Source organism: Eleutherodactylus coqui, chromosome 8 (assembly GCF_035609145.1).
Source record: "Eleutherodactylus coqui strain aEleCoq1 chromosome 8, aEleCoq1.hap1, whole genome shotgun sequence".
Classification (NCBI taxonomy): domain Eukaryota; kingdom Metazoa; phylum Chordata; class Amphibia; order Anura; family Eleutherodactylidae; genus Eleutherodactylus; species Eleutherodactylus coqui.
This window is the reverse complement of record NC_089844.1, coordinates 174,006,589-174,027,918: the sequence shown is the minus strand read 5'-3', so window position 1 is coordinate 174,027,918 and position 21,330 is coordinate 174,006,589. Positions and strand designations below refer to the sequence as shown.

The window sequence follows — 21,330 nt, the reverse complement described above, 5'->3', positions numbered from 1 at the left end:
ATGCATACCCAAAGTTTTCGTTGAGGCTAGCCCCACTTACAGTTTTGTTGTAAGGGAACTGCCACTATCACCAAGTCAGGACTGCAACTCTACCCTGCTGTTCTCCTTGGTTAGTTTCCATGATCAGCTGTCCTTAACAGGTTATGGCTGTAATACGGCTACTTTCTCCCTCTTTGCAGAAAGCAGTCTCTGGGTCCTCTGGTCAGCACTCTCTGTGCTCTCTACATAGCCCTTTTACATCCTGGGATCCAGGCTCCAGATGCCTTTTCCTGCCTTTCTCCAGCTGCAGTTCCTCTGCAGATTATTGTGCCTTTCTTGGCACACCGCCCCCTGGCAACACCTCAGCTCACTGATGCAGTCCCTATGCTCTTCGGTTGTGCAGCAGGAAGTTGTTCTTTTTGTTTGGGCGCCTCAGCCAATCAGCCCCTTAGAATACTCAGTTCTGTTGTACCAAAATGTGGTGCAAATTTTGGTGCATCTTACAGTCCATTGCCATAGCAACCCATTAGGGCGGCCCATTATAAGAATATGATCATCGTGTCCTTAATATTTTGGATCAGCTTTGTCTGACATTCTGCTTGAGCAGCTGTGGGTTCAGAGCTCAGAGGATGTTCTCTCTAACCTGTGCTTCTGGGCTCCTCTCTTATTCTGACATTGAAGTGGGATTTCTGGAAGATAGTGAGGCTACGGAATAGTCTTCAGTAATATATAAACTGATGTGCGTTAGTAACACTGACCTGCTCTGAGCACAGTTGTATCCACAGATCTCAGTAGTAAGTTGGCAAGAAGCAAAGGAAGAAGTTGCTGAAGAAGATGGTTGTGTCCAGATGCTAAATACAGTCATACCTCTACTTTGTTACCTTCTTCTTTTGCTGGCTTACAGTTTCAACGATTCTTCAAAGCAGAATTTCGCCTCTACTTTTGTTTCTGCTTTGAGTTTTGCGTGACCTTGCTGTCCAATCACAGCCATTCATAGATTGCTCCAATCACAGCCATCCATGGCTGTGATTGGAGCATCCAGCGCTGGCTGTGATTGGCTGAGCTGGCTGACATTCAGCCGACTCAACCAATCAGAGCAATCGCTTGCTGGAGGCGAGGGATTTCAATCCCTGTCACTAGCAAGATGCTTTGCCAGCTTGACAAGTGCCCAGCAGACTACACAGAGGTCTGGAGAGTGGCCCCCGGGACACCGATGGCACCTGCAAGATGAGTATTGATTTTTTTTTCTCTCAGGTAATGTAGTTAGGGCGTTTAGCGCTGCCAAAAACACAGCACCAAGCTGTGCCACATTTTTGGCAGCACTGAAACTGCTGCCCATTCATTTCAATGAACGATGTAGGGACGAAAACACTTGTGTGAACAGCCCATTGAAATGAATGGGAGCGTTGTACAGTGTTCAGCGCTGCGCTAAGCGCTCTACAAAAATGTGGTTTGGTGTGTTTTTTGGAATGTCTAGAACAAATTAATTGGATTTACATTGATTCCTATGGAAATATTTGCCTCAAGTTTCATTGGTTTCAAGTTTAACCAAATGCTTTTGGACAGATTACCAATGAAACTAGAGGTTTGACTCTACTCTGCTCAGTTTTTCTTAGTTGCATTTGTTTCTGGTAAATCTGGATGACAATGATATTATTGACTAACTAGACAGATCTGCTATTCAAGACAGAAAAGCCAGCAGACCCCAATGCACCCCGTGTGAAAAATGACTACAGAAGAAGGGAATTTAAATACACAAATCCATCCTCTATTCCACGAAGATCTATTTATCTTCTGCTTTGGCTCTGACTTATCAGGAAGGTCACGTTGAGTTAATATTGGGTCTAGTGCATGCGTAATGACATGTGACCTTGTCCTTTATAATGCAGAGACCTGAGCGCCTTTGCCAGTCTAAAAGTATCCACGATCATGAAGGTAAGGGCCTTTTTACACTGTACAATATCATTCAGATTCTCGCTGGAGTCCAGAAATCTGAACAATAATTGTTCAGTTTGAATGCTTGCATAGTCTGAACGACGAACTAGACTTCATTTGTCTTTCGGATCGTGCAGGCATAAAAATTCAAACAACAATCCGCCGTCTAAACAGGCAGTCGTTCACTTATGAACAACTACCTGTTTACTGTGCATGGAGGCAGGTGGGCGGGAAGGATCGCTGGCCCACTCCACCTCCAGTGATCGCTCCAGTTTACTTGCACAGGAACGATCATCCCTGGGACAACTTCAGATGCTTCTGTGCCCGACCGTCGTCCTCTGGAGAAAGGCCATAAGTACAGAGCTCCGTGGGGACAGGTGATATAGTGTTAGAGCACTCCACATACCATTCTTTCTCCTTGCTGGGTTATGAGTTTTCTACTTATGTAGTTTGACCGTGATAACTAGTCTCTGCAGACCCCAATGAGGTTTATCCATAGTGATGTAACCCTCTGTTTCAGTTTGATGTCGTGATTCACAGTTCAATTATTTGCAATACTTTTCTGTATTAATTATTATTTTTTTAATTAACATAATTCTCCTTCAATCAGAAGCTGCTGCTGAATTTCGCCATCCTCCTACTGCTGCAGAGTAGTCGTTCTGCGCCTCTGAACCAAGCTCATCGTGAGTATGGCATCACTCCTCTGGTACAGTGATGTTATCTCCATGCAAAGCTAAAAGAATGGGTGTAATGAGATTGAGCCGATGTCTAGAGAAGTAATTTGGGTGCTGAAATCCTTAACTTTTTGATTTATTGTTTCAAGTGAATTTATATCACCATTAGTAAGAGGTGCTCCAACTGTAGTGGCCCGGAGGGTACTAGAGGATAGCCACTCACTCATTGGTCCTGAAATACCTTGCTTATGTGCTCCTGGCTAAACATAGGAGGTATCGTAGATAGGAGAGACCCTGACTTTCCCCTACTTCATGGGCTAAAGCTATTCTGCGCCTCAACAGCTAGCTCCTATTGGCTACTTGCCATTCAATTCCCTCATTGGTAGAGGGAGAGGAGCAGAGACGGTTGTGGGTTGTTGTCAGGACATGGAGGGGAGAGGCACAAGGAGGGGACATGGAGGGGAAGCATTCGGCACAAGTGCAAAGTGGATTGCAAGGATCTGGGAACCATCTATAGAAGAGTGAGTCGTACAAGCCCCTGTTAAATACAAAAGTCAAGGAAAGTGCAAGCGGCCATATCTGAGTAACTCCATTATCTACTGAATAATCCTAAACAAAGCATCCTGCAGATAACGAGGACTGAAGGGATTCTTTTCTGGGTGATTTCTGAATAGAGAGAGAGTGTTGACGAGAAACTGTTTGTGATATTCTGTGCTCGGAGCATTGTTAAAGTTCAACTGCATAATCTCATCTGCAACACTACGAACTGTTAATTGTTAGAGTGTTAAAAAGTGCTTAGTAAACTGTGTGCCTTCGGTTTACACCCCAAGCTACGTGGACTCGTCTAAGTCATTTCATTTCCATCCGACCGAGTTCACCCTCAAAGGTACTAGCGTGAAAAAAACGTTAATTTAGCTATTATAATCATTCTGCCTATTCCACTGTGTGCGACCAAGCTAGGCAACTTTCCGCCATTGTTAGGAGAGATCGCAGAGACACCCGTGTAATCCATCTTGTTTACCCGTGGTCTCCCCCACAATGGCCAGCCTTCCGCTTGGACACCGCAAAACAATCTCTTGCTCATACACGAGCGTTGTCAGCCCTGAGCAACTTGATATCATCCATGGGTGATGAAGGTGGATCTCTACTAACTCTCATCCAATTCTAACATCATGGGTGAGCCAGTAAGACAAAAAGGGAATTAGATAATTACGTGGACGATTTAAAGGGACATTTTTTTCATAGAGGGTGAATCATGAAATTTGCTTTTTAATGCATTGTGTAGGAATTTTATCAACTGGCTTCAGATTTTCTTATGGTAAAATGTGATAAAATCTCCAGCTGGAACTGATATAGAAGACATCCTTATGTGTCTTCTACTCCTAGTCAATAGCTGCATAAATTCCTGCAGCCCCCGTGACTGCTCTGATGTGTCGGCCCAGGGTCTGACAGTGGATGGTGTGTACCTGATATATCCAGGTGGTGGGAACTTTCCTCCAGTCCCAGTGTATTGTGACATGACCAGTGATGGAGGACCCTGGACGGTGAGTAACGGCAGCGACTTCTGATATTGTTCACTTACATAGGTAGAAGATACCTTTCACTAACACAACCCCACTACATCATCCTTTAGGGGTCTTACTCTAGCAAGTCTTTATATGTTCTTTTTCATTATATCCACTCCTAACTTACTCAGACTTTTTAACATCCTTTTAATGGCAATGTCCTCCTCTTCAGGTGTTTCAGAAGAGGTTTGATGGCAGTGTGAACTTCTATCGTGGTTGGAAGGAATACAAGAACGGGTTTGGGACAGCAGATGGAGAATACTGGTTGGGTAAGGATATGCTTCCTTTTATGTATCCCATATAATCCTGTAATATGTGAAATAACAAGAGAAAACACTACAAGCCCTCTTGTCTATTATCTCCAGGTCTGCAGAACATTCACATGATCACTCAGAAGAGGCCATATCGTCTTAGAATCGACCTAATGGATTTTGATAATGATGCTCGATACGTGACCTATGACAGCTTTTCTTTATCACCATTAGCCATTGATCCAGAGGAGGATGGGTACAAGCTGTATATTGGTGCATTTCAAGAGGGTGACTCCAACAAACCTATTGGTAAGTGGCCTACATCTTTGGGAACGTGAGATGACTTTGTTCTTCTGCTTTAAGTACTGGTGAAAATGAAGGCTTCTCCTCTACTTTCCTGATACCCTACACTCTTTGTCCTCCACTTTCTCACCCCTAAATTCCAGGCTTCAGCTGCCTTCATTTTATTAACCACTTTACTTCTGTGATCTCCCACCCACAAAACCCAGCAGTGTCTACATTAAGCCACCAGGTTGCTTATATGTCTATCTTTTTTGGAGCTGCAGTGCAAAATGATTTGGTAATCAGTAAAATGTAATAACCAGCCTTCTCTTGGGATCAATATGATTTTAAGGGAGCAACTATGGTCTCGTAGAAGGTGAAAAAGTCTTCTCGAAAACAAAACTGTGAGATATTATACCACAATCATTGATGCTTACAAAGGTCTAAGACAGTGTAGGAGATTACTATAGGCTTGCTGTACAATAAAATCCTCTTAATATGAACTTTCCTATACATTCTTGCCTCAACAGGAGATTCACTGAATTCTCAGAACAAGATGAGTTTTTCCACTCAAGATGATGACAGAGATGAATTTGCAGGTAACTGTGCAGTTATTTACAGTGGAGCCTCTTGGTACAATAACTGTCAGAAGGCCAACCTAAATGGCCTATACCTAAAGGGAAGAAATTACCAGTTTGCAAAGGGAATGACTTGGAAATCATGGAAAGGGCAATACTACTCACTGAAGGCATCTGAGATGAAGATCGCCCGGAAGGTCTAAGCTATTGATGTCTTATTGAGTATCTATGAAGAAGAACAATAATTTTCATCACTATGAGGCCATGGACCACACAGCATCCATGACTGGTGCCATCGGCAGAGTCAAGAAAGACTTCAAGGAGCAGACGATGCAATTAAATACCTTTGCATCTATGAAATCAGAAAGTTTTATGTTTCTTTTATCTATCCCAAAAATATACAAGACTTGGGTGAAGGAATCGTATCCAATCTCCTTTTATCGGCAGCATCTCCATTGATTCTCCTAGGACAGTGTTTTCCAAACTCCAGTCCTCCCACACCCCAACAGGTCATGTTTTCAGGATGTCCATTAGCAAGAACACCTGTGGCAATGCCTGAGGCACCAACAATAATTACATCACCTGTGCAATACTGAGGAAATCCTAAAACTTATCTGTTGGGGGTCTGTGAGGACTGGAATTGGGACACTATCCTAGATATACACTGCCAGTCAAAAGTTTAAACATACCTCAATTTTTCCATTTATTTTTGACATCAAAACTCTTCAAGTCCAACAAATGTCAAATAGTTCAAAAGTAAGTTAACCCCTTAGTGACGAAGCCTGTTTGCGCCTTAGTGACGGAGCCAAATTTTGGAAATCTGAGTTGTTCAACATAGCATAACTCCGTAAAGGCTTTGCATAGCCAAGTGATTCTGACATTGTTTTTTCACCACATGTTGTGCTTCATTTAGGTGGTAAAGAGACCGATAGAATTTGTGTATATTTATTAAAAGTGCCAATATTGGAAAAATTTTGAGAAAATTGTCATTTTTTTCACATTTTCAACTGTAATATCTCAAATATGTGCAAACATACTGTACAAATTTTTGATAAGATATATATTTCCATCTGTTTACTTTATTCTGAATGCACGTTTGAAAAACTTTTGTGTTTTTTTTTTTTAACCATTTAGATGACGTACAAATTTAACATTACTTTTCAGCATTTTGAGGAACACGTTGTTTTCTTACAGCAAGCCAAGTTGGCAAAGGCTCATGAGTGTCAGAATGATAGATTACCCCCCCCCCCAAATGACCCCATTTTAAAAACTACACACCTTAGTGTATCCACTAAGGGGGGTCAGGAGTATTTGGACCCCACAGTTTTTTTTCAGGAATTATTTCAATTTAGAGGAGCAAAAATAAAATTTCATATTTTTGCAAATATGTCATTTTAAAGACATATTTTTTTCCTATAGTGCACATGAAAATGAAGATTTACACCCCAAAATGGATACCCCCGTTTCTCCCGTGTTCAGAGACATACCCCTTGTGCATACAGACATAAGATTAGGGCCACAACGGGGCCCAAAACGAAAGGCGTAGTCAGTGTCTTTCAGAACATAAATTTTGCTTGAAGGCGTTTTAGGCCCCATAGCACTTTTGTAGAGCTCTTGAGCGTCCAAAACCATAGAGAACCCCCACAAATGACCCCATTTTGAAAACTAGACTCCTTAATGAATTCATCTAGGGGTGTACTGCCCATTTTGACCACACAGATTTTGAATGAATTTAAGCAAAGCAAAAGGAAAAAATTGTGATTTTCGGTTTTTTTTTGGCAATTCTGTCATTTTTAAAAAAAAGTTTTTTTGTACAGCACACACATGAATGAAGCCTTTCACCCCAAAATGTATACCCCTGTTTGTCCCGTGTTCGGAGACATACCCATTGTGGCACTAATCTTTTGTCTGGATGCACAACGGGGCCCAAAATGAAAGGAGTAGTCGGTGGCTTTAGAACAGAAATTCAGCATGAAGGTGATTTAGGCCCCATTGCCCACTTGTAGAGCTCTTGAGCGGCCAAAACTAAAGAGAACCCCAACAAATGATCCCATTTTGAAAACTAGACCCCTTAATGAATTCATCTAAGGGCATACTGTGTACTTTTACCCTACAATTTTTGAATATATATAAGCAAAGCAGTAGGAAAAAATTACAATTTTCTTTTTTTGTGGCAATTGTATCAATTTAAAAACAGTTTTTTTATACAGCGTACATAGGAATGAAGACTTTCACCCCAAAATGTGTTCAGAAACATACACATTGTACCCCTAATCTACTTAAAGGAAACATGGCTAGGCCTATTTGATTTCAGGGTACAACTGAATAAATTCCAACTGAATGAATCTAAGAAAAGCAGAAGGAAAAAATTATGATTTTCATTTTTTTGGCAATTTTGTCAATTTAAAAACTGTTTTTTTTGTACAGTGTAAATAGGAATGAAGACATTCACCCCAAAATGGATACCCCCGTTTGTCCCGTGTTTAGAAACATACCCATTGTAGTCCTAATCTACTTACAGGACCCATGGCAAGGCCTATAATGAAGGGAACAACCGTTGGATTGCAGGGCACAACTGAATAAATTCCAGGCCTGATTGCTCACTTGTACGGAATGAAAATTGACACATTAAAAAATCCCCCCCCCCCTCCCCCTTTGCGCCCTTTTCAGCATTCCCCAAATCTTAGATAAAAGTAATAATGTGAACTGTGTGGTATTTCCGAAGACAGCAGTAATTACGGAGGCTGGTTGGGATGGGCACATGGGGCAATAAAATCGGTATCCCCCTCCTCTCATGCTTTTTTGGGGGTATTTTTTTACCTCAGCGGCGGGTATGGGGTGTAAAGTGGCGCACTGTGAGTCTCCGTAAGCTTGCTGAGGTGCAGCGGTCTCACACAGAAGGCACTCAACAAGCTGCTCCTGGAACTGCAGGAAGGCGAGCGTTCCCGGGGCTTCTTGTAAAATACGTATTAGAGGTAGCGGTCTGAATAACGCCGGGCTCACACGGCCGTATGTGGAATCCGCTTGCAGAGGCCCGCAGCGGATCCCAGCTGTGAGCCCGGCTGTGACCCTGCGTACGTCCACGTAATGTACTGCGCATAACTGCCTACTCACACAGGCGGTCATGCGCAGTACACCTTTTTTTGTTTGTATTTCCCGCACCGTCGCTTAGCGATGACACGGGTACCCGCAGCCCGTATACAATGTAGTTGCGTATGGGCTGCGGGTATATCCATGACCATAGAGCACAATGGGCTCTATGTTGCGGATATCCACAGTAAAAGAGAATCTGCTGCATTCTCTTTTCTGCGAGAGTGGATTACACAATTCCGACCCACTAATGTGATTGGATAACGGCGAACACGTGACCAGGAACCGCTCACCGCGGCCCCCCGTGAAATCTCTAGGCTCTCAGCTAAGTTTTGTAGCCAGGAGCAGGGAGATTTTAAATTAGCCTGGCAATGCACGGCTTTTGCTCATGCGTCCGCCATTTTGGCGATGGGCGCGTGCGCAGAAGCTGGGGTAAGGTCTACAGATAAATCCGGGGGCCTTAGGTACGTCATTTCATCCTCCCTCACGGATATGATCCGTGAGGGAAGATGAAACGTAAGCTTTTTTTTTTTTAATTTTTGAAACTTTTTTTTTTTGCTTTACATGATCACTGTTATCATGTCCCTGGTGACATCCCTCTGCTCCTGGCTACACATGGCAGCCAGGAGCAGAGGGATTTTGAATTTCCCGGGGCTCGAGCCCCTCTGTGCACGCGCCCGATGATTCAGGTCCCGGAAGACCAAGACTTCGCAGAGGACCCAAGATGAGTATTTTCACCTCCCCTCATGGATCGGATCCATGAGGGGAGGTGACACTGCCACTTTTTAAAAACTTTTTTAAAACTTTTTCGCGATCGCCGCTATCCACTGGATCCGATCCATCAGGGCAGCTGAATATCTAACTTTATTTACTTTTCTTTCCACTTTATTGCGATCGGCGCTATCCATTGGATAGCGATAGCGCCGATCACATTGCCGGGGGGGAGGGGGGGGCTGCCCGCAGCTCCATGCTGTCGGCTACCTGCGGGCACCGACAGCATGGAGCTGTCACGTCCTCACCTAAGAGGGCTTTAATTCAAAGAGGATGTATGTTTTTACGTTCTCTAGGCAATGGGGGGTCACTAAGGGGTTAAAACAAAAATATTATGAAATTTTATCCTGAAGCGCAACAACAGTCTGAACTTATGATTTTAAGTAAAGGCCTTTTTTTGGGAACATATCAGGGACAGCTGCTTTGCAATACAGAAAGAAAATTATGGTTTGAAATTGGTTGCAAATAGAGATAAGCGAACTTAATTGTTAAGGGCGATTTCGCAATTGAGCATCGCTATTTTCGAGTACATGACTACTCGGGTGAAAAGATTCGGGGGGCGCTGGGGGTGAGCTGGGGGTTGCAGAGGGGAGTGGGGGGGGAGAGAGAGAGCTCCCCCCTGTTCCCCACTGCTACCCCCCCCCCCCCCCACTCCACCACGCCGCCCACCGAATCTTTTCACCCGAGTAGCCAGGTACTCGAAAATAGCGATGCTCAATTGCGAAATCGCCCTTAACGAGTACATTCGCTCATCTCTAGTTGCAAACTATTCTTACATTTGTCCCAACGTTTGTAGATTACTTTCAAGCCCTCTGATTATGTATAACCAGTGTTGGAACAGACTGCATTACACCCTCTAAGGCAGGATTTGGACAGTTTAGCTCTTCAAGACAGAGGACATTGCCTTTTTCTTGCAATTAACTAAAGAAGGCAGACAAACAATTATAACCCTTAGAAGTTGCCAAGAAAGCTAAGGTGGCACTCAGTACAGTTTCCTATTTCATCAAAAGCCACTTGGAAGCTGGAGGAAACTCTGAGAGGAAGAGGTCTGGCCGACCAAAGGCCATGATAAAATCAGATGAGAAGTTTTTGAGAGGCAATAGTTTGCCTCACAGCACAAAATCTTCAAGCACAGCTTATGCAGCAAAAATAAATGAGTTTCTATTTCAACTGTGAAGAGAAGACTTCTATCTGCAGGTAGAGTATCAGTAAGAAGAAGGGCGTACCTAAAGATTCAGGAGCCCGGGTGCAAAAGTTCAGCTTGGGCTTCCCCCCCCCCACCTTTACCTATACTTAAACCGTGCTACACACAGTTACAAATGCATCTATATCTATATATAAAGACGAAAGCCCTGACTGACTGACTCACTAACTGACTGACTGACTCGCCACTAATTCTCCAACTTCCCGATTTCGTAGAAATATGAAATTTGGCACAAGCATAGATTATGTCCAAAATAGGAAAAGCTAATAGGTCCGAACTCGATTATTCAATTTTAAGTGCAAAAGAATTAGCGTCCAAATTTTATGTATGGAATCTAATTCTCTCACTTTCCGATGTCATAGAAACTTGAAATTCGGCACGAGCATTGATTATGCAATAAATAGGAAAAGTTATTGGGTCCTAACTCAATTATTCAATTCTAAGCGCAAAAGAATTAGCCTCCAAATTTTACTTACATAATCCAATTCTCTCACTTCCCAATGTCACAGAAACTTGAAACTTAGCACGAGCATTGCTTATGTCATAAAAAGGAAAAGGTAATGGGTCCCAACTCAATTATTCAATTCTAAGTGCAAAAAAATTAGTATTCAAATTTTACGTACGTAATCTGATTCTCTCACTTCCCCATGCAACAAACAAATACACAAATTTTTACCGCACAAATGTGAAATTTGCCATGACCATTCTTTGCATACTAAATATTGGAAATTTAAAGGTTTGCAACTTGATTATGTAATGTAACAAATAACACACATCTGTATTGCACAAACTTAAAATTTGGCATGACCATTCCTATGTTATATAACTAATAACATATCTGCACCCCGCAATATATGAGACAGTTATCATCTCAGCAAAACAAAACGCATTTAGAAATATGAGTATATACTGACAGGAATAAAACTGACTGTCGTATGTACTGAAAGGCTGTAAAGTACAAACGGAAGTGGATATGGACTGCTGAGATGGAGTATGCCTTTAAGTATAACAAGGGGCTGCAACCTTCAGTCTGGGTAGGAAATTCGAATAAAAAGGGGCGTTACTTTTCAGGGTAAAAATGAGGAGAGTATGTGAGGTGGCACATTCTGTGGGGTGACATTATCACATACAGTCTGAGATAAATCTCTCTCCTATCTGCCTATACACTAAGAGGAAGCTATCTGAGCTGTGTGTTATGAGCAGCGTGTGAGAGGTGGCACATTCTGTGGGGTGACATTTTCACATACAGTCTGAGATAAATCTCTTTCCTATCTGCCTATACACTGAGAGGAATCTATCTGATCTGTGTGTTATGAGCAGCGTATGAGAGGTGGCACATTCTGTGGGGTGACATTTTCACATACAGTCTGAGATAAATCTCTCTCCTATCTGCCTATACACTAAGAGGAATCTATCTGAGCTGTGTCTTATGAGCAGCGTATGAGAGGTGGCACATTCTGTGGGGTGACATTTTCACATACAGTCTGAGATAAATCTCTCTCCTATCTGCCTATGCACTGAGAGGAATCTATCTGAGCTGTGTGTTATGAGCAGTGTGTGAGGTGGACATTCTGTGTAGTGGCATTTTCACATACAGTCTGAGATAAATCTCTCTCCTATCTGCCTATACACTGAGAGGAATCTATCTGATCTGTGTGTTATGAGCAGCGTGTGTGAGGTGGACATTCTGTGGGGTGACATTTTCACATACAGTCTGAGATAAATCTCCCTCCTATCTGCCTATACACTGAGAGGAATCTATCTGATCTGTGTGTTATGAGCAGCGTGTGAGAGGTGGCACATTCTGTGGGGTGACATTTTCACATACAGTCTGAGATAAATCTCTCCTATCTGCCTATACACTAAGAGGAATCTATCTGAGCTGTGTGTTATGAGCAGCGTGTGAGAGGTGGCACATTCTGTGGGGTGACATTTTCACATACAGTCTGAGATAAATCTCTCTCCTATCTGCCTATACACTAAGAGGAATCTATCTGAGCTGTGTCTTATGAGCAGCGTGTGAGAGGTGGCACATTCTGTGGGGTGACAGTTTCACATACAGTCTGAGATAAATCTCCCTCCTATCTGCCTATACACTGAGAGGAATCTATCTGATCTGTGTGTTATGAGCAGCGTGTGAGAGGTGGCACATTCTGTGGGGTGACATTTTCACATACAGTCTGAGATAAATCTCTCTCCTATCTGCCTATACACTAAGAGGAATCTATCTGAGCTGTGTGTTATGAGCAGCATGTGAGAGGTGGCACATTCTGTGGGGTGACATTTTCACATACAGTCTGAGATAAATCTCTCTCCTATCTGCCTATACACTAAGAGGAATCTATCTGAGCTGTGTCTTATGAGCAGCGTGTGAGAGGTGGCACATTCTGTGGGGTGACAGTTTCACATACAGTCTGAGATAAATCTCTCTCCTATCTGCCTATGCACTGAGAGGAATCTATCTGAGCTGTGTGTTATGAGCAGTGTGTGAGGTGGACATTCTGTGTAGTGGCATTTTCACATACAGTCTGAGATAAATCTCTCTCCTATCTGCCTATGCACTGAGAGGAATCTATCTGATCTGTGTGTTATGAGCAGCGTGTGAGAGGTGGCACATTCTGTGGGGTGACATTTTCACATACAGTCTGAGATAAATCTCTCTCCTATCTGCCTATACACTGAGAGGAATCTATCTGAGCTGTGTGTTATGAGCAGCGTATGAGGTGGACATTCTGTGTAGTTTTCTGTGTGAACACCAGATAAACACCAGTACCAAATTAACTTGGGCAAAGCCGGGTATATCAGCTAGTTTTCATATATGATCCAGCCCCTTGGCATAAGCTTTCCAAGCATGACTCACTTCCTGGACTATGTGAAAATTCTTATAACTCTGAAATATAAAAAGAGGAACTTAAAACACAATAATATGCCCTACAATAAACCTAACAATTGTGGATTAGTTCTAAAAACTGTCATTTTTTTTAAAGGGGCATCGCTGGGTTCTTGTAAAAACATTTTTACAGGCATCAATCATGATTAGAGATGAGCGAGCACCAAAATGCTCGGGTGCTCGTTGCTCGAGTCGAACTTTCCGCGATGCTCGAGGGTTCGTTTCGAGTAACGAACCCCATTGAAGTCAATGGACGACTCGAGCATTTTTGTATATGACCGATGCTCCGCATAGGTCTTCACTTGTGAAACTCTGGAAAACATCCGAAAGTCATGGAAACACCACAGAAACGGATAGGGAAGGGCAGGGGCAGCATGCATGGCTGCATCTGAGGCTCCCAGGTCCCACTATTAAGCCACAAAAGGGGCTAGAGTCTGCCCCCTAACAATTTTTACTTCGGACAAACCCTTATTAGCAAGGCACACCTTAGCTAAGCACCACACTACCTCCAACCAAGCACAATCACTGCCTGCGGGTCACACCGCTGCCTCGTCTCCTGGGTTACATGCTGCCCAACCCCCCGCACGACCCTGTGTCCGCAGCGCACACAAAAGTTTCTCTTCGCAGCCTTCAGCTGCCCTCATGCCACACGCTCGCTTCATAGCCACACCACCCTCATGTCTATTTCTAAGTGCATCTGCGATGAGGAGGAACTGGAGGCACACACTGCAGAGGGTTGGCAGGGCCAGGCAGCGACCCTGTTTGAAAGGGGGGGGGGGGCGATAGCTCACAATGCTGTTGAGAATCGATGATAAATTGACGTACGATCATCATTCCAATCCCGTGCCTCCTCCGTCGCAAAATTGTCAGGAGACGCAAACGTGGGCATAAAAGGGACTCAGGTGCCAGCCCAGCACTTCTACATATCTCCACAATGCCGCTATAGTCTGTGTGGGGAGTATATGAGGGGGCCCTGGGTCAGGCTCGGTCCCAGCAAACACCTTTTGTGGCCCAAGGTGCCGCGAGTGACATAGCAATGGGGAATCCATGTGTCCACACACTACTCATTCTGTTTGGGTGCCAGATACCTCCACGGCAATGCAAGGGGAAAGCCATCTGCACTCTGCACTCTACCCAAGTCAGTCAGTGACTTTGTGCCAGACAGGTAAAACACCACTATGGGAAGTCTGTGTGCACCCACAGCATAGGTGGGTCCTAGGCAACGCAAGACCTGAACCATGAAGAAATCAGAGTGCCTAAACATGGCAGACTTTCACTGCGCCGACGACATAGGCCTCTGCACAAACCCTCAGCAATCGCGGGCATAGAGCGGACTCCGATGCTAGTACAGCTGTGAACGTCTCATTAGTGCAGTATCGCTCCTCTTGTTTGGCCCAAACCAGTGCCCCGGATAACTGTGATAACGCGAGAGAAAATACATGTTGCCCAGTGCTGATCCCATGACCCCAAGCTGGAGGAGGAGGTGGCATTACAAGGCCAAGAATCCGACTTAGCCTTGACTGGGGAGTGGTAACACAGTCTTGCTGGGGAGCCATAAAGCTGGCAAAGGCCTTGGAGAGTGTTGCCCTGCCTGCGCTGTACATGCTGCCTGATCTCCGCACCTCCCCTGCTACTTGACCCTCGGAACTGAGCGCTGTCAGATGGGAAGTTTAGCATAAGTTTTTCCACCAGGGCCCTGTGGTATTGCATCACTTTCGTACCCCTTTCCTCTTCGGGAATGAGAGTGGAAAGGTTCTCCTTATATCGTGGGTCGAGAAGGGTGTACACCCAGTAATCCGTGTTGGCCAGAATGCGTCTAACACAAGGGTCACGAGAAAGGCAGCCTAACATGAAGTCAGCCATGTGTGCCAGTACGCTAGACATGGCTGTCCTCACTGGGAAAATGACTTTCAGGATCCTCCTCCTCCACAGCCCATACATGCTGAACAGATGACAGGCAAGCAATATGGGTACCCTCTGCAGTGTGCCCAGCTGTCTCTTCCCCCTCCTCCTGCTCCTCCTCCTGCTCCTCCCCCTCCTCCTCCTCCTCCAAAACACGCTGAGATATAGACATGAGGGTGGTCTGGCTATCAAGCGACATACTGTCATCCCCCATCTCCTGTTCCAACTGCAAAGCGTCAGCCTTTATGCTTTGCAGCAAACTTCTCAGCAGGCATAGCAGCGGGATGGTAACGCTAATGATTGCAGCATCGCCGCTCACCATCTGGGTAGACTCCTCAAAGTTTCAGAGAACCTGGCAGATGTCTGCCATCCAGGCCCACTCCTTGGTAAAAAAAATTGGGGAGGCTGACTACCACCACGCTGCCCATTTTGAAGTTGGTATTCCACTATTGCTCTATGCTGCTCATAGAGCCTGGCCAACATTTGCAGCGTACTATTCCACCGTGTGGGCACGTCGCACAGCAGTCGGTGCTCTGGCAGATTAAACCGATGTTGCAGGGTCCTCAGGGTGGCAGCGTTTGTGGTGGACTTGCGAAAATATGCGCAGACACGGCGCACCTTGCCGAACAGGTCAGACAAGTGAGGGTAGTTTTTAAGAAACCGCTCAACCACCAGATTGAAGATGTGCGCCAGGCATGGCACGTGTGTGAGGCTGCCGAGCTGCAGAGCCGCCACCAGGTTACGGCCGTTGTCACACACAACCATGCCCGGTTGGAGGCTCAGCGGCGAAATCCAGAGGTCGGTCTGCTCTGTCAGACCCTGCAACAGTTCGGGGTCCGTGTGCCTCTTGTCACCTAAGCTGAGTAGTTTCAGCACGGCCTGCTAACACTTGCCTATCACTGTGCTGACGCACCGCGCTACACCGACTGCTGGCGACGTGCTGCTAACACGTCTTAATTGAGAGGTAGAGGTTGCGTAGGAGGAGGAGGAGGGGGAGGGTTTAGAGGAGGTGGCATAGGCCGCCGCAGATACCAGCACCGAGGTAGGACCCGCTATTCTGGGTGTCGGTAGGATGTGAGCGGTCCCAGGCTCTGACTCGGTCCCAGCCTCCACCAAATTCACCCAATGTGTGGTCAGGGAGATATAGTGGCCCTGCCAGTACTTGTCCACGTGTCCGTGGTTAAGTGGACCATCTCCCGCATTGGTGAGGGCACGATTTATGTTGCGGGAGATGTGCTGGTGTAGGGCTGGGACGGCACACCAGGAAAAATAGTGGCGACTGGGGACCGAGTAGCGCGGGACCGCCGCCGCCATCATGTTTTTGAAAGCCTCCGTTTCCACAAGGCTGTACAGCAGCATCTCCAGGCTGATTAATTTGGCAATGTGCATGTTTAAAGCTTGTGCGGGTGCGTGGGGCGTATTTGTGATATGAAATCGGGGACCCCAGAAACTTGCCTCTCTCCTAATCCTGCAGCAGCCGGCTGTGATTCACCTGGACCAGGAACTCGGCCTGTGCCCACACCCTCACTTGGACGTCCGCGTCCATGTCCACGTCCTCGACCCTTACCCCTACTCCTCATCATGGCGGATTAAGAATAGAGCAGGGCCAAATAAATTACCCCACTGTACAGGACTGACAACTGGGCCTTAATTCACCGCACACAGAGACTTGTAGATAATAGAGGCTGTGTGGAGTGGGAGAAGACTCTAAAGCCAGTGGATAGTGCTGGTAACTGCGGCTATCTCAACCCCACCAAGGAAATGGTATTGTGAGACGCTCTGCACAGTGGCTGAGCTGAAATACTTTGCAGTGGCCTGGAAATATTACAGTACTGTATAGCGGTGAGACCGCTGTCTAATTCACTGCAGACAGAAAATGGTATAAATAAGTTTGGAATTATTTGCGTCCACTTTCACGCTGAGAGCGGTATTTTAACGCAAACCCCAGCCAGAAAAAAAACAAAAAACAGAAGGCTGCAAATAGGCCTAGCTGCGTAATACTGTAATGGAAGCACTACAACTCCCAGGAGCCACCGAGTAAAATGCACACGGTCAGATGTAGCCCAACAAAAGAGCTTTTGTTTTTTTTTGGACAGAGGATAGAGGCTGTATACTGTGTATATCACTTTCCCTGTAGAAGTGGCTGTGGTGGCCCTACGCTATGCACCTAATTCACTGCAGACACAGAACGGTGTAAATAAGTATGGAATTATTTGCGTACATTTTCACGCTGAGAGCGGTATTTTAACGCAAACTCCAGCCAGAAAAAAAAAAATTACGAAAGGCTGCAAACAGGCCTAGCTGCGCAGTAGTATAATGGAAGCACTACAACTCCCAGTAGCCACCCAGTAAAATGCACACAGTCAGATGTAGCCCTAAGAAGGACCGTTGGGGTTCTTGAAGACAGGATCCTACACTGCCACTTTCCCTATCTCAGCAGCACTTTCCCTATACTCTGTATAATAGACGGCAAACTGAGAGCGCTATAGCTGTAATAGCCTGCAGAGCCCGAGATGAAAAAAAAAAAATTGTGCAAAACTGCTCCCAGCAGCCACAACAGTAATGCACACGGTCAGATGTGGCCCTAAGAAGGACCGTTGGGGTTCTTGAAGACAGGGATCCTACACTACCACTTTCCCTATCTCAGCAGCACTTTCCTATACTCTCCCAGTGTGTGTCTGAGGCAAGCCGTGGGCGGGACCGCTTTATATACTCAGAGGTCACTTGATCTCGCCAGCCACTCACTGCAGGGGGGTGGATAGGGCTGGCACGTCACAGGAGGAAGTGGTAATGCCTTCCCTGCATGTCTATTGGCTAGAAAATGGCGCTAAACATGCAGGGAAGGAAATGGAATTGACTCGAGCACCGCGTGGTGCTCGTCTCGAGTAACGAGCATCTCGAGCACACTAATGTTTGAACGAGCATCAAGCTCGGACGAGTGTGCTCGCTCATCTCTAATCATGACCTTGTTGTCATTTCCCCAGATTTGCAGATTTTCTTCATTACTGTAAGTGAGACAAATATACAATGTCGTCTGGTATCGAAGGGAGATGTCCATGCAGGTCCATGGACAAATGGTGATGGTCAGGTGGTAGTGTAAGGCTTTAAATGTCTTCATCCTACAGATTTGGTCTCTTATCTACTAGCTGGTCTCTTGCATTGTCCATGCAATAATGGATCCTGATTAGAGATGAGCGAGCGTACTCGTCCGAGCTTGATGCTCGTTCGAGTATTAGGGTGTTCGAGATGCTCGTTACTAGAGGCGAGCACCACGCGATGTTCGAGTTACTTTCACTTTCATCTCTGAGACGTTAGCGCGCTTTTCTGGCCAATAGAAAGACAGGGAAGGCATTACAACTTCCCCCTGCGACGTTCAAGCCCTATACCACCCCCCTGCAGTGAGTGGCTGGCGAGATCAGGTGTCACCCGAGTATATAAATCGGCCCCTCCCGCGGCTCGCCACAGATGCATTCTGACATAGATCAGGGAAAGTGCTGCTGGTGCCGGAGCTGCTATAGGGAGAGCGTTAGGAGTTATATTAGGCTTGAAGAACCCCAACGGTCCTTCTTAGGGCCACATCTGACCGTATGCAGTACTGTTGAGGCTGCTTTTAGCAGTGTTGCACAATTTTTTTTGTATATCGGGCGTGCAGAGCATTGCGTCCTCAGTCTGCAGTCATTGTACAGAGTATAGGGCCAGTACTGGTGAGGCAGGGAAAGAGATATCCAGGCTATATAGGCAGTGAGCTTTTTCAAACAAATTTGGGAAAAATACTATCTTTGGGCTGCCTGTGATCGTCTTGAGTGTACTGCGTCTCTGCTGGGGGTAGTAGTCCTAATTATTACGCAGCTAAGTGTTACAGCAGGCGTGCGCAAAATTCTTTCCTGGCTCTGCGTTGCCCGTTACATCACCGCCGTCATCCTGTCCAGAGGGAAACAGTCTGCAGTCCTTGTACATAGTATAGGGCCAGTACTGGTGAGGCAGGGAAAGAGATATACTGTCTACATAGGCAGTGGGCTTTTTCAAACAAATTTGGGAAAAATACTATCTTTGGGTTGCCTGTGATCGTCTTGAGTGTACTGCGTCTCTGCTGGGGGTAGTAGTCCTAATTATTACGCAGCTAAGTGTTACGGCAGGCTTGCGCAAAATTCTTTCCTGGCTCTGCGTTGCCCGTTACATCACCGCCGTCATCCCGTCCAGAGGGAAACAGTATACATATATACGCTGCCTACAGTATCTGTCTGCTGTCTCAGCTCAGTCTTTAAAAAAATAGAAGCAAAATACTTAAGGCCTACTAGTGGCCTTTGGACACTTGACGGCTTCTGCGCTGTGAATTCCACTAGCTCAGTCATATGCACCTACGTCTCGCTACAGGCTTGCGCAAAATTCTTTCCTGGCTCTGCTGTGCGTTCCGTAAACGAAGTCAGCCTCCAACCACAGGCCAATAAGCGGCACATTTAATTACAGCGTTCTGTTTCTGCACTACTGGTAATACACCATGCTGAGGGGTAGGGGTAGGCCTAGAGGACGTGGACGCGGGCGAGGACGCGGAGGCCCAAGTCAGGGTGTGGGCACAGGCAGAGCTCCTGATCCAGGTGTATCGCAGCCGACTGCTGCGGGATTAGGAGAGAGGCACGTTTCTGGCGTCCCCAGATTAATCTCACAATTAATGGGTCCACGCGGTAGACCTTTATTAGAAAATGAGCAGTGTGAGCAGGTCCTGTCGTGGATGGCAGAAACTGCATCCAGCAATCTATCGACCACCCAGAGTTCTACGCCGTCCACTGCTGCAACTCTGAATCCTCTGGCTGCTGCTCCTCCTTCCTCCCAGCCTCCTCACTCCATTACAATGACACATTCTGAGGAGCAGGCAGACTCCCACGAACTGTTCTCGGGCCCCTGCCCAGAATGGGCAGCAATGGTTCCTCTCCCACCGGAGGAGTTTGTCGTGACCGATGCCCAACCTTTGGAAAGTTCCCGGGGTCCGGGGGATGAGGCTGGGGACTTCCGGCAACTGTCTCAAGAGCTTTCAGTGGGTGAGGAGGACGACGACGATGAGACACAGTTGTCTATCACTCAGGTAGTAGTAATTGCAGTAAGTCCGAGGGAGGAGTGCACAGAGGATTCGGAGGAAGAGCAGCAGGACGATGAGGTGACTGACCCCACCTGGTTTGCTAAGCCTACTGAGGACAGGTCTTCAGAGGGGGAGGCAAGTGCAGCAGCAGGGCAGGTTGGAAGAGGTAGTGCGGTGGCCAGGGGTAGAGGCAGGGCCAGACAAAATAATCCACCAACTGTTTCCCAAAGCGCCCCCTCGCGCCATGCCACCCTGCAGAGGCCGAGGTGCTCAAAGGTGTGGCAGTTTTTCACTGAGAGTGCAGACGACCGACGAACTGTGGTGTGCAAGGTTTGTCGCGCCAAGATCAGCCGTTGAGCCACCACCACCAGCATGCGCAGACATATGATGGCCAAGCACCCCACAAGGTGGGACAAAGGCCGTTCACCGCCTCCGGTTTGCACCACTGCCTCTCCCCCTGTGCCCCAACCTGCCACTGAGATCCAACCCCCCTCTCAGGACACAGGCACTACCGTCTCCCGGCCTGCACCCACACCCTCACCTCCGCTGTCCTCGGCCCCATCCAGCAATATCTCTCAGCGCACCGTCCAGCCGTCGCTAGCGCAAGTGTTTGAGCGCAAGCGCAAGTACGCAGCCACGCACCCGCACGCTCAAGCGTTAAACGTGCACGTAGCCAAATTGATCAGCCTAGAGATGCTGCCGTATAGGCTTGTGGAAACGGAGGCTTTCAAAAACATGATGGCGGCGGCGGCCCCGCGCTACTCGGTTCGCAGTTGCCACTACTTTTCCCGATGTGCCGTCCCAGCCCTGCACAACCACGTCTCCCGCAACATTGTACGCGCCCTCACCAACGTGGTTACTGCCAAGGTCCACTTAACAACGGACACATGGACAAGCACAGGCGGGCAGGGCCACTATATCTCCCTGACGGCACATTGGGTGAATTTAGTGGAGGCTGGGACCGAGTCAGAGCCTGGGACCGCTCACGTCCTACCCACCCCCAGAATTGCGGGCCCCAGCTCGGTGCGGGTATCTGCGGCGGTGTATGCTTCCTCCACTAAACCACCCTCCTCCTCCTACGCAACCTCTGTCTCGCAATCAAGATGTGTCAGTAGCACGTTGCCAGCAGTCGGTG

At 46.6% G+C, this 21,330-nt stretch overlaps 1 protein-coding gene across 1 annotated transcript; it reads left to right on the top strand.

Annotated features, from left to right (window-relative positions):
• The first annotated feature begins 1,908 nt into the window (after window positions 1–1,908).
• LOC136578026 (microfibril-associated glycoprotein 4-like) lies at window positions 1,909–5,651 on the top strand. The gene is made up of 6 exons (XM_066577933.1): window positions 1,909–1,914; window positions 2,525–2,597; window positions 3,975–4,132; window positions 4,326–4,422; window positions 4,519–4,713; window positions 5,217–5,651. Exons 1-6 carry the CDS (start codon window positions 1,909–1,911, stop codon window positions 5,465–5,467), a joined length of 780 nt encoding a protein of 259 aa, XP_066434030.1. The 3' UTR covers window positions 5,468–5,651.
• Window positions 5,652–21,330: the final 15,679 nt, after the last annotated feature.

Coding starts and splice junctions, on each gene's coding strand:
- LOC136578026 (XM_066577933.1), top strand. Junction 4,423..4,518: donor AGATGGAGAATACTGGTTGG/GTAAGGATATGC, acceptor TATTATCTCCAG/GTCTGCAGAACATTCACATG. Junction 4,714..5,216: donor TGACTCCAACAAACCTATTG/GTAAGTGGCCTA, acceptor TTGCCTCAACAG/GAGATTCACTGAATTCTCAG.